General features: G+C 44.4%; 1 protein-coding gene across 1 annotated transcript in view; it reads right to left on the bottom strand.

Annotated features, from left to right (window-relative positions):
• PCNX2 (pecanex 2) overlaps positions 1–11,154 on the bottom strand; it is a 298,842-nt gene extending 287,688 nt beyond the window's left edge. The window contains exon 1 of the mRNA XM_042960259.1: positions 11,002–11,154. Within this exon, the coding sequence (XP_042816193.1) occupies positions 11,002–11,154 (153 nt within the window). The remainder of the gene's footprint in view (positions 1–11,001) is intronic.
• Positions 11,155–13,445: the final 2,291 nt, after the last annotated feature.

Here is a 13,445-nt window from a genome sequence, read left to right as displayed (position 1 = left end):
TGGTATAGGAGTAGTACTTCCTGTGTATATTTCAAGGCTGAAAAAATGATAGTTTGGCAACCAGAACTCTCCTTGTGGGAAAAAGTAGATACAAATATGGAAGGAGTAAAGGAGAGTTAGAATCCTTTGATTTGGATCAGATTAAAACTTTCAGAATAAACTCTCAATAGATGGATGGATGGATGGATGGATGGATAGATAGACAGATAACTAAGCTCTCCCAGGTCTGTCTACTGGAAGGACCCAGAGCAAAGATAATCCAGTAGTAATGAGCACAACTACTGTTGCCTTAAATCTTCCTTCCCGAAGCCATTCCCCACTAAAAGGATCCAGTCTCCTTAGAAAAATGGCTGCTTTTTTCAGGGCTGGGTTGGGAAAGTATAAGCTAAGCCTGACTACCGTGGTGGTCCAGAGAGCAAGAAAGTACTCAAAACCTGCTGGGGACATAGCCAAAGGATTAAAGAACTGCTCAAAGAGGGTCTTACTTGCCAAATTTTGTGTAATTTGAATATCAATAAGAATGATCATAGGAATAGATTCTAACCCATTGAATTAAAAAACATGAATCTAGGCGCACTAACCAGCACCACAAAACTACAGAGGCAGGGGAAAAAGGGAAAGGTTTTCTTTACAGAAGAATACCAATAAATAGAAAATCACTATTTTGCATCCACCATTGCAATAATTATTTTAGGCAAGAATTAATTTATGTTACTATCATTAAGTGACAGTTTGGGGGGAATACAGTACTATATACAGCCTCTAGGTTTCCCCTCACAGGTAACTTATTAAATACAAAGGGGAAAATAGGTACCTTTATAATAGAGAAATGTAGGCGATACCACCTTAACCAGTGACCACACTTAACAGCCCCGACAGTGGGGGGGATGATATCACAAGCGAGCCTACAATGTTATTCAGGACAAGGATACGTTACTTATGCAGATTTCATGCCAAAGTAAGCATAATCACACATCTAATCTCGAGAAATGATCCAAAATATCTAAATTAAGGAACATTCTGCAAAACAACTTTCAATGCCACCAAAGAAAACAAAAGGGCTGGAAGAACTCCTTCTGGAACAAAGTCCAATTATGAGACGTGAAAACTAGAAGCAATGTATGATCCTTGATTAAATTTTGGTTCCAGAAAAACAAAACAGAAATCCCTAGTTATGTAGGGCACCACTGGGAACACAGGAGACTGGATCGGAATTATACATTAGATAACAGCATTACAGCAATAAAACTTCTTTTGCATGCAATAACTGTGTGGGAGAATGTCCTTTTCCTTAAGACATACCAGCTGATGTTTTTAGGAAGAAAAGGTCTCGATGTCTGCAACTTATTCTGAAATGATACAGCAGAATCAAAACTATATAAAGAGAGCGATGAAGCCAATGTAGGAAAATATTCAGAACTGGTGAATCTAAGTGAAGGGTAAATATTTTCATTCACCATTTCTGCAACTTTTTTATGCACAAGAAATTTTTCAAAAATAAAAATTGGGTAATAAAAAATCATATCCATTTGACCCAAAACACACACACACACACACACACACACACACACACACACACACACCAAACCAAACCAAACCAAACAAAAAACCCAGCATCCATGTGTCTCACTGTACTGAGAATTATATATTCAAACTCCTCATGGTCTACCCATTTTTGCTTGGCTAACTCCTTAGGCATTTGTCAAATCTCAGATCAGAAGTCATTTCCTCGGGGAAGCCCTCCCTAAATACCAAAGTCAGGATAGGGTCTCCCATCTTTACTATATATAACATCTTGTACTTGCCATATAATAACAATTATCATTGTTCTATTTATGTCTATTAACATTTATCTGCTAACTTCATGAGGAGAAATACCAATCTATCTTCTGCCTGTTGTTTTCCCCAAATCCATCAGAACACTGGCACTTAGTTTGCCATCATAGACATAAGTGCTGCCCAACAAGTATGTCCAATTCCTTCCTCACACATGATACAACTGCTCCTTCCTCTCCCTCTGGAGTTGGGTGTGGCCATGCAACTTGCCCTGACCAAGAAATCTGAGTGCACAAGTATTTGCCATGTCCAGGAAGGGGCTTCAAAAGCTACCGCTTGACCCTCACTCTCTCTCCCTCCATCACGGTGACTGGCAATGATCAGCCAGGGTGAGCAGACCCCCAGCCAACCCAAAATGGAGGTTCTATTAGCCTAGGTGCCTACATGCTTGTGACGAGCAGGACCCCCAGCTAACCATGTCCCCCACCCCCTACTGATCATGTTGGATATATAATGTGAATAAAAAGCAAACTTGATAAAGCCAAAGAGATTTTAAGGTTATTTATTACATCGGCACAAACTAGCACATCCTGATGAGTGCACATGTGTTCAAATACTCAATGAAACTTAATACAAATAGCTAAATACTTGCATTAGGTTAAAGATCATATGAAAACCTAAGTATTCTTCATAGGGGACAGGTTGAACAAATTACCCTTTACTCAAACTATGTAAACATTAAAAATAATGATGCAGCTTTTTATGTACCAATCTCCAAGATGTTCCATGAAGTGGGAAAACAAGAATACGTACACACAAATGACTGCATTCTGTATACAACAAAATATTCATTTGGAAGTGTTGACCAAAAAGCCAAGATAGAAGAGAAATTAGATTCCAACCAATTTCTGGGTCAATCTAGAAACTTCTAAATGGGTCGTGAAAATGAATGAGAGGACTCCAAAATCTCTCCCTCAAAATGAGGGTGCAATACAATCCAGAATGAGAGGATTTGTGAAGATATTTGGAGGGAACTTTGGTATTCCGTGAGTCCTGTATCTCTGCCTGCCATAATCAAGACAGAAAGGCTTCAGTGGGACCACTCAGAGACTTAGTGTGGGTCCCCCACAATCTGGGTGGGGGAGTGGGAAGCACAGTAGACTGGTGTCTGACTCCTTCCCAGAAGAGCTAAAAGATGAGAGACCAGTTGGCTCGCTGCTCTGATCAGGGACGAGGGGGATGTTCCTACGCTTGAGGTTGGCCTTCCCTCCCAGAGTCTGTTGGGAGAGGGCATAGGAGAAATCATAGGAGGCTATGATTTCGAGCCTGCAAGAGTTTGCTTTAGATAACGTCCAAAAGGGCTGCCAGTGTAGAAAGGCCCTGCAGAAGTCGCTGGGGTGGACTTCCCATTCTGAGAAACTGTGGAGGCGGGACGGAGATGAGGCAGCTCTCCTCGTGGAACTGCAAGGGACAAAATACCGGCACAGAGAACAGGGTCTGTGAAGGACATGGGGAAGGGCCTCGCCAGAGAGGTTCAGCTGGGGACATGTGCATCCTTGTCCCAGAGCCGGCCTACCACTGTGCCAGTCAACAAAGAGCTTTCCTGCTCATCGAGACTAAAGACGTCAGCAACATCGACCAACATGTTAGGGAGGAGTAGTAGGAAACAGCCCTCCTTCCTTTTACCCATTCCTGCCCGTAGAAATGACTGAGTGCTTGAAGCTTTGATTATCATACAGAACTGGACATTCTGAAATCTCAGTCAAGTCTGTGTCAAACTTTTATTTTTTATTTGTTGGACTTGTATTACTTGCAAGCTGAAATCCCGGGGATTGCAACTGCTTTTATCTAGGAGTAGAGAACAAACTCTCTAGAGAACAAACCAAATGGGCAACAGAGGACAAAGAAGGCTGCTTTATGATTCAGCCCAGTATCCCTCATACCAAATCTCCACCGGCCTGCATATAAAATATCCTCCGAACAACACACGAGAGACTGTGTGTGATGGTAGCCTCTCGAATGACGTAGTAGAGACAAGAGTCCAGGGAAATTAACTTTTCATTAGATGGTCTTTTGCACATTTTCAGTGTTTGTGTCTCTTCATGCCAACGTGCAGGACATACATGCCCATGTTGTGAAACAATGGCTGGGAGGTAAGAGTACGGACTGTTGGGACTCTCACTCTGGTTAGGTCACAACTGGCCACACATCCTCATGCATGTTAACCACCTTCTCTGTGCCAATGCCATCAACTGTAACAGGGGAATAATGGCAGCACCTCTCTGGGTTGTGAGGACAAGATGTCGGAGTGCAGGCAAAGCTCTCACAAGAGGGCCCACCTTAGATGTGTTTGGTGAGCGTTGGCTGTTGCTACTGCCTATTCTGATAGTATATAATAATAACATAATAAACGTTACAGGGGAAAGATTCAAAAGAAAACAAGGGAGAGGAGACGGGGGGGTTCAGTCAGTTAAGCGTCTGACTTCGGCTCAGGTCATGATCTCGTGGTTCGTGAGTTCGAGCCCCCCGTCGGGCTCTGTGCTGACAGCTCAGAGCCTGGAGCCTGCTTCAGATTCTGTGTCTCCCTCTTTCCCTGCCCCTTCCCTGCTTGTGTTCTCTCTCTCTCTCTCTCTCTCTCTCTCTCTCTCAAAAATAAATAAACATTAAAAAAAAAAAAAAAGAAAAGAAGGGGAAAATCTGAGTACCGCTAAGAACTAGCCCATTTTTTAGCTTCTATAAGATGTGGGAAAGACAAATGGGAATATGGTTGGGTAATACTTAAAAGTAACCATCTGAGGGACCAAGAGGTTAAAATCAGGAGAACAGCAGTCACTTGATAAGCATAAACTTCCCTACACATAAATAAATAAATAACACCAAGGGCATTAAAGTATTAGACATTACAATTGGAAAAAAAAAAATATCTGAGGAGAGTGGCATCCAAATATAACTAGGTACTAATTGGGAGAAATCTCAAAAAGCTCTCAGGGAGGTGGAGGTAGGCTGGGAGACATAAATTTAACCACCAGAAAATTAGTCATGAACTTGAAATACTAGAACAGAAAGAAAGGGGGGAAAGGCACTATTTTTGGAGGCTGCTCCAGAGGCCGACATCCCAGGACCAGGCAGATGCTGGTTCTTTTGCCACAGAGACAAAACACAACCCGCCCACAACATCCATGTGTCTGAGTGGCAGAAGGCCAGGATAAGTAGGAGGAATTTTGCAGAAGGTGTCAATCATCACTCAGGAGAGACTGAAGATGACTGCCCTGAGCTACCCTAGGGATGGAGGGGCATCCCTAGTCCAAGGGCTTACGCCAGGAAAACAAAGCCCTCATGGAGCCAGGAAGCCAAGACCTTTGCACACATCGTCCAAACAGCCGTTGGGAACAGCACGATTTTAAAGACAACTGCATGGGATGGCGTTGAGCCCAAATCTAGAAGGCTTGGGTCTGCACTTCCGTGGAGGCCCAGGGCCAGGAAAGAATGCCTTTAAGCATCCATCCGCAAGATTTGGCTGCCTCACCTTGAACCCCAATCTGTTTCAGGCAGGTGAGGGCAGGAAGCAGGTGAGGGCAGGAGGCAGGTGAGGGCAGAAGGAAGGAAGTTCAGACATGCCAGTAAGTTATGGGAACGCGCAGAGGTTCATGCATCTCAATGTGTGAATGAATACGCCCCCGGAGGTAAAAGCACCAAAACTGAAAGCATGGTCCATGTGATCCAACAGCAAAGAAAGCCTTTCTTTCAGGGACATCTAATATAAACGCTAGGACTGACCATGAGAGGGAACCTTTGAGAACAGCAGCCGGTGAAGTAGCCCAGCAAAGTAACAACAATCAAGCCAACGCGGCCAGGCCTGCTGTGTCAGGCTGGGCAAGCTGCATCTTGCACAAAGGCCTCCAGCTGACAGGATCCAATGGTGGCTGGAGTCTAGTCCCCAAGTCCTGAGCCAGGAAGAGGTGGCTTTTTGAACACACCATCTTCCCATAATTCATGCAAAGGCGTTTGATACACTAGAAGTGGGAGTGGAAGGAGGGATACAAAGAAACAGAAAACCCAGGGAAAACTAATTATGTATCCAAATGGGCAAGTGGCTACAGACTACAACAGGAGAGTCCCCCACCAGGTGTAACAAGACCCCCTAGCAGGCATGGTTTGCTGACTTGCTCTCTAGTGCAATACTAGCACATGATAGGTAATACCATTTGTTTCGTTTTGTTTTTAATTTTTCTCCTGCCTCTTTTATTTCCCAGTGTATGTTTTCATTGATCTCTTAAGAGTTCTTGGGGCTGGAATGGAGAACAATAGCCTCAGGCAATGCATGGTCTGACCTTTGCAGAGGTCTTTCCTTCTGCCTTTCCTGGTTGCATTGGGTCAGATTCCCATGAGTGAGCAGCACAGTCACAGAAGAATCTCGACTATAGCTACTTATTGAGAGGAAGCCACGGAAGTGGGTGGTAGGGAGAATATCGGACTTGGAGTTCTACCACCTATGAGCCTAGAGGTCTTGGGTAAATCATTTTATTATTTTTTTATTTTAATTTTATTTTTTAAAATTTACATCCAAATTAGTTAGCCTCTAGGGCAACAATGATTTCAGGAGTAGATTAGTGCCCCTTACCCATTTAGCCCATCCCCCCTCCCACACCCCCTCCAGTAACCCTCTGTTTGTTCTCCATATTTATAAGTCTCTTATGTTTTGTCCCCCTCAATTTTTTATATTATTTTTGTTTCCCTTCCCTTGTGGTCATCCGTTTTGTCTCTTAAAGTCCTCATATGAGTGAAGTCATGTGATTTTTGTCTTTCTCTGACTAATTTCACTTAGCATAACACCCTCCAGTTCCATCCACGTGGTTGCAAATGGCAAGATTTCATTCTTTTTGACTGCCGAGTAATACTCCACTGTATATATATACCACATCTTCTTTATCCATTCATCCATCGATGGACATTTGGGCTCTTTCCATACTTTGGCTATTGTTGATAGTGCTGCTAGAAACACGGGGGTGCATGTGTCCCTTCGAAACAGCACACCTGTATCACGTGGATAAATGCCTAGTCGTGCAATTGCTGGGTCGTAGGGTAGTTCTATTTTTAGTTTTTGGAGGAACCTCCATACTGCTTTCCAGAGTGGCTGCACCAGCTTGCATTCCCAGGTAGGTAATCCCACTGGATAATCATAGCAATTAGAAATGAAGTGGTTCCTACCAAAGAAAGTCTCTAACACTAAATTAAAAAGCAGAACTGGAAACAGCAAGTCTGGCAAAAAGAAAAGGAAAGGGAACATAAAGCTATAGTCCTAAAATGAAAGACAGGCTTTCGGTGTGAAAATCATAGACAATGTTGCCCTCCAACGGATCTTAAAGAATATCAAGTTTCCGACCCATTTTTTCCACTCTTCAACTCTTGTTCTACTCACGTTGGTCCTACCACCACCAGGATAATCAGAAGGCCACTTTTTGAGGGCCTACTGCTTCAGGGAGTTCAGATGCTCTCCTGTGTAGCAGATGTGGCCGCACAGTGCTGTGGAAAGGCCAAAGACTGGGATACAACAGGACCTCAGCGAAAATTCTGAATTTTACCACCTATAGTCTATATGGCCTTAGGCAGGTAACCTACTCCCCTCTGGATTTCAGTTGCTGAATCTATAAAATGAAACCCATACGCCCCCTATTACAGAGGCTGAAACTAAGGCTTGGAGAAGTGAAGTGACTTGCACACTCACACAATTCGTAGGTGGTAGAGCAGGGATGCCTTTGGACACTAGCCTAGTGTCGCCAGAACAGGGTCAGCATCACGCCCAGGGTATTCCTGTTCTAACGCTTCACATGAATGTCCGTCTGTTACCTCACAAGAATAAGCACAAGCCCCCGTGTAGTAAATGACAGTTCAAATATCTCTAATGACAAATGCATCTTTCAGTTTGTCTGAAAGAAAATCAGATCGGTAATAAATCAAAGTAAAACTCTTTCCAAATTATCCAAAGTGGCTTCATGTTTATAGTTCTGCATTTTTTAGCATTTCCCAAAAAGATGTGAATAACTTATAAATGCTAATAAATAATCTACTTTCCACATTATCAACCAGGCCTCAGGAAACTCGAGGGCTCAGGGATAAGTTTGCCTCAATAATTAATAATAAAGTTTTAATTTACATACTCCAAGCCCCTATCAAATTGAAAGCTATGGATTCTCCCTACAGTAGAACTACCTTGGTTAAACATGTTTAAACTCAAACTGCAAAACTCAGGAAAGTTCAGGGCCCCTTAAATAACAGAACTTCAAATAAGCCCCTGCTATCAGTGAGCAGTCAGGTAGTTTGTTTGGACTAAGTTCCTGTAAGCGGAAAAAACTGAAAAAGATGTTAGCAACCCCAGGCAGCCCTGAAGCTCAGAAGAATATATTTAAACCTCAAGACTTAGTAGCACAGAACCCTCTGCTGAGGAGGGAGGGTCTTTTATTGCTAAGGTCAAATTCAGAGACCAGAAGACCAGAGAAACAAAGGGATAACCTGCATTTTTTAAAAGATAGAGGATACATTTAAAAAGTAGCAGCACAACAAATGCATTCACATAAAGTTATTCTATAATAGGTCAAAGCACACTGGCAAAAAGATACAAAAATTTTGGTATAACTGGTCTGATCCAAAAAATCCAATATAAGAGTAAGCTGATTTAAGGTATCAGTTTTTTACTTCCTAAACTCTTGAGATCTAGCCAAAAAAAAAAAATTATTTTAAAATAGCATTAAAGAGGAACTTAATTAAGGGCAATTTCCTATTTACAAATACAAGTTAGAATCAAGCTACTCAATAAAGCATAATTAGATAGAAATTAAGGATTCTGATCACAGGCACACATCAAATCTTATAAGGAGTTACGTAAAAATGAGCCCACATACCTAAAAAAAAAATCTGTAGAAATATACATTACATGTAAATGTGGTTGTTGCTGAGGAGTGGGATTAGAGGTGGAATATATATTGCTTTAATTATCAGAAATACTGAAAATATACAGTGAGGTAGACAATATAATGTTGGATGGAACAGAAAGATACAGGTTGATTTCACTGCCACAAGTTTATTATATATGAGATCACGGTTAACCAAATGCAGGACACTTTGCTGGCTGCACTGTGAAAAAGCAAGATGAATCGACAAAATCAAAACCCATGATCTAGAAGCAGAGGTACATGTTCCAGCAACTAAGTGCAAAGCAGAATTCAAAATGTGCTATTGTACCAACAGTAAATACAGAATGGGGTAAAGGCAAGAGAGAAGAGAAGTTAATTCTAGCTGAATGGAAATCAGGGAAACTGAGACAGAGAAGGATGGAGAGATTATGGAAAGCAAATGATGAGAAAAGGGCAGGGGGAGGGGGAGGAAGCCCAGCTCATATTGAACAGTCATTATGTGCCAGGTACTGAGAAGCACTTTCATTCATTCATTCATTCAACCCTCATATTTGCCCTATAAGGGGGGTACTATTATCCTTGCTTTACACACCAGAAAGCTCGAGCTTGCTCAAGCTCACAGAGCTAGTAAGCACAAGAACCAAGATTGAACCCAAGTTTGTGTTCCTCATCACCCAGCTACGCTGCCCCTCCAGGCAAAGAGAAAACATCAAGACCTACGGGCCAGGGAAAAACGATGAACAAGGTCACAGAAGAAGAAGGAAACTTAACATGTTGAAGGGCATCCATGGATCAGCCTCTGCATCTCAATGCCTTTTATACAAAAATTTACTTGCTTTTCCTGAGACATGATCATTATCACATCCGTTTTAAGGCTGAGAAAACTAAGGTTTAGATAGGTTAAACATCACGCCAAGCAGCTACTCTGCAGCAAAACAGAAATTTAAAACAGGTCTGTGTCCATTCCTGGGTCAAGCCAGACAGATGGATGGCTGTATGTGCAGTGTCTCATTTAAGCCCCTAAACAACACCGTCCATCTGGTAGTATTGTTTTTCTCATTTTACAGCTAAGAAAATGAAAAATAAGATAATGTAAGCAACTTCCCCAAGGTCATAGTACTGGTAAGAGGTGGACCCAAAATTTAACTCGGGCAGCCTGATTTCAGAGTTAGAATTCTGACCCTCTGGATAAACCGCCAGAAAGAGGAAAACAGGAGCCAGATCATGGACAGCCTCTAATGTTGAACTTGGAATTCATCAGCTGTGCAAACTCACTGAAGATTTTTGCAGGGGAGAAGATGATTAAATTTCATTTTAGGAATAAAGTCTTTCAACAGAGCTATCAAAATTAGATTCCTTGGCCCAGAACATTGAATAAGACATGGAACCCTTTATCTGTACAGCTTCTCTTCAGATCGAAACATTGTTTCAATTAGGTATATTTAATTTACCCAAGAAGGTCATGATGTAGTTATTCTGCAAGCGCTCAATTATGGTAACCTATTAAAGTGGCAAGCCCCAACTAGGTACTGTAATGCTTAGCGTAAACTACATTAGATTTACCCAGTAATATATCTTCCTATAGATTTCTTTACATAATGGTGTGGAAATCGAAAGTTGAGTGCTTGATCACTGAACCTGCCTTCTCAAAGCAAAACAGGAAAGGAGGGGAGGGGGCTTAGAAGACCAACAACTGAAATAGGTTTGTTTTTAACATTTCATTTTGCATTTTGGCCATCATGCCCAGCTAACCAGCCAGAAGGCCTAGGATTTTCCACCTACAAAACAGGTTCAACATCCCCCAGCCACAAGCAGAGTCTGACTCATCCTGACAGTCAGCATCAATTCTTAATGAGTCCCAGGGCCCCCAAAGTCCTTTCTACTTCTTTTCCTGCCGACGAGTCCCTGTCCCCCTTTCCCTGTACTTCCTCTGTCCCCAAATCCCGAGGGCCGTCCTCATTCCACCTTTTCTCTTTTCAATTGAGGTATAACTGGCATACAATGCTATATTAGTTCGTGGTGTGTAACAGAGCGATTCGACATTTGTATACATGGCGAAACCGTCACCGCGCCAAGTCCAGTTACCGTCTGTCACCTTACAAAGTTAATACAATATTACCGACTGTGTTCCCCACGCCGTACATCGCACCCCGTGACTTACTTCTCTTATAACGGTACGTTTATACTTCTTCATCCCATCCCTTAAGAATCGCTGCCAGCCCTTTCCATCACGAGGCAGACACGCAGGTTGGGGTGGCTTTCTCCCCTCTTCTCTCCACCCTCACGTCTCCCCGGCTCGAACCTCCCCACTCACCAGGTGCAAGGCCAGGGGCAGCAGCAGCAGGAACAGCCACAGGTAGAGGTGGCAGCTGTTGGTGAACTTGCTCTGCTCCGGGTCGTGGTACCAGCCGCCGGTGAGCGCGGCCCACACGCCCTGCCGGAGCAGCTGCAGCGCCTGGGACACCATGCCTGCTGCGCCCCGGGGCCGGCGGCGCCCCGCTGCGCTCCGCCCGCCGGTCCCCGGGCGCCCTCGGCTCTAACACCCAGGCCCGCGGGCGGCGCCACCGCCGCCACCGCTGCCGCCGCCCCCTCCCCCCCCTTCCGCCCCGCGACTGAAGCTCGAGCTGCTCTCCTGCCCGGACCCGCGAACCGCGGCGCCGGAGCCGGCTGCTGCCGCGGGGCAGGTGGGCGCCATGTCCGAGGGAGGAAGGATTTTCCCATGGTGCTCAGAGGCGGCCGCTCAGAGGATGCTCCAGAGGCCCCGCCCAGCGCCCGCCCAGAGTCCCTCCACAGGCCCGCCTGCGGGGTGGAAGGATTCCTGAGCCCCTCCAGCCGCTCTGCCTTGGCTCTGCTCTCTGCCCCTTCCTTTTCCTCCCCATCGTCTCACCACGGGTGAGAAGGGCTGAAAAATCAAAGATGTTCTCGTGCAGAAGAGACCATCCAAAACTTGTGCTTTTGCCTTTTCCCCTCCTGCTGCCTGCACCAAAAGGTTTATGTAACACAAGATCCTGTCACACATCACTCCTTGTAATCCGCCCCCCACCCCGCCCCGCCCCGCCCCAGCACTGGCGCAGTTTCATTCTCCTGAATTAGCTGCTGGCCCCCGGGCGTTCTAGTAGTCAGCCTAAGCCCCGCCTGTGCCTTTGGCACTGACCTTTCCCCCTCCCTGACCTTTTCCCCTCCTCCCCTCTGTTGTCCAACTTGGCACGTCAAGAAGATGACCATCTTCCTGGAATCATTTCAGGAGCCTCGGTTAGACTTGTCTTTTTGTATTATGCCTAGAATATAATCCCAGTCATCAATCGACTATTCAGAACGTTAGTCTAAGTCTTTCCATACTGTTTAGATAGGAAGGCCCACTAGAAGGTACCAGTGAACTAGTGATCTTTAAGGTTTTATACTGTTTTATAATTTATAGTAGATAAATTTCAAATTGTCTTCTGAAAACAAGCTTTGGACAAGAGACAGAGAAAAGGGAACTTGCCTTGCTTAGGAATAAGCAGAGGAAGCCCTGTGTTAGTTAGGGCCTTTGGGAAAGAGCAGGGATTGGAAGGTTCCATGGTCCTCAGATATGCCTTTCCTGTGTCATCTGCCCCAAACACATCACATTTCGTCTCTGATATGGGCACCTGTGTGCGCCCTGGCCGTGTTCTGGTGCGCAGCAGCATTTGCTCGTGGCTGCCTTAGCCAGGTCCAGTAAAGGCATCCCAGCCTTCCTATGCTGAAATGAGATAATATGAGGTCTGTCCTAAGGAGCAAGTCTAGAACATGAAAGCCCACTGGGTTACAGCCAAAGTCTCACTAGTGTGTGTGCCGTCAGCCTTAACCACTTTTTAACCGACTCTGCATTCATCTGCAGGAATGACTAGCCAAAATGTAATAATTCTGCTTTTTGTATTGGAATGATAATTTTCTCAAAGCCAAGAGGATGCCTGTTATATGGCTCAATGCTTGGAACCTACCAGGTGCTCCATAAATAGTTCATGAATGAATCAATCAACCAACTCCACAGCAAGACCCACACTAAAGGATCACTTTCATGTGCACGGCTCCAGGAGGAGTGCAACAGGTCCGTTCCCGCACTAAGGGAGTGCCCTTATTCATTTGTGTCTACCTGGTTCATCAAATATTTATTGAGCACATTCTATGTGCCAGGCATTTTGCAGAAGACTGAGAAAGGGAACATCAATAAAACATAATTCTTACCATGAAGGAGTTCACAGACCACAAGAGGACTCAGGCAAACCAACACAGACTTGCAACAAAATATTCTGTGTGCTATAATATATACAATTGTATACATGTATCCTGTTGTGGGAGGTCACCAAAAGGACGTGATCCCTGATTGACCTGACAGCTGGGCCAGGGCTACCCGAGGCTCTTAACCCCTCCCACACATACCCCAACCCCACCCGCATACTTGGAATATATGTTTCATTCACCATTTTTCCACTAGGACCCACATCAAGAATGCAGATTTGAGAGAGCAATGTGTTATTGAGACCATCTGGACCACAACTGAACCAGGTTAAGGCGTGTGGATAAACTTAAGATTCTGGCAGGCAGGTGCAGATAGCTACCCATCTCGCAGCCACCCAAGACAAGCCATGTGTATAAGTTCCCTTGCTTATTAAAATTGCCACCTACCAATCTAGAGTGGTCTTGCCTCTTTCTTTGGTCTCTCCTTGCCCTCCGTATATGGGGGCCAGTTTCAGATTTCCCCCTAGAACCCCCAAGGGTGCAAGGTCAGTTTCATGG

Source organism: Panthera tigris, chromosome D2 (genome assembly GCF_018350195.1).
Source record: "Panthera tigris isolate Pti1 chromosome D2, P.tigris_Pti1_mat1.1, whole genome shotgun sequence".
Classification (NCBI taxonomy): Eukaryota; Metazoa; Chordata; class Mammalia; order Carnivora; family Felidae; genus Panthera; species Panthera tigris.
This window is presented reverse-complemented; position numbering and strand designations above follow the sequence as displayed.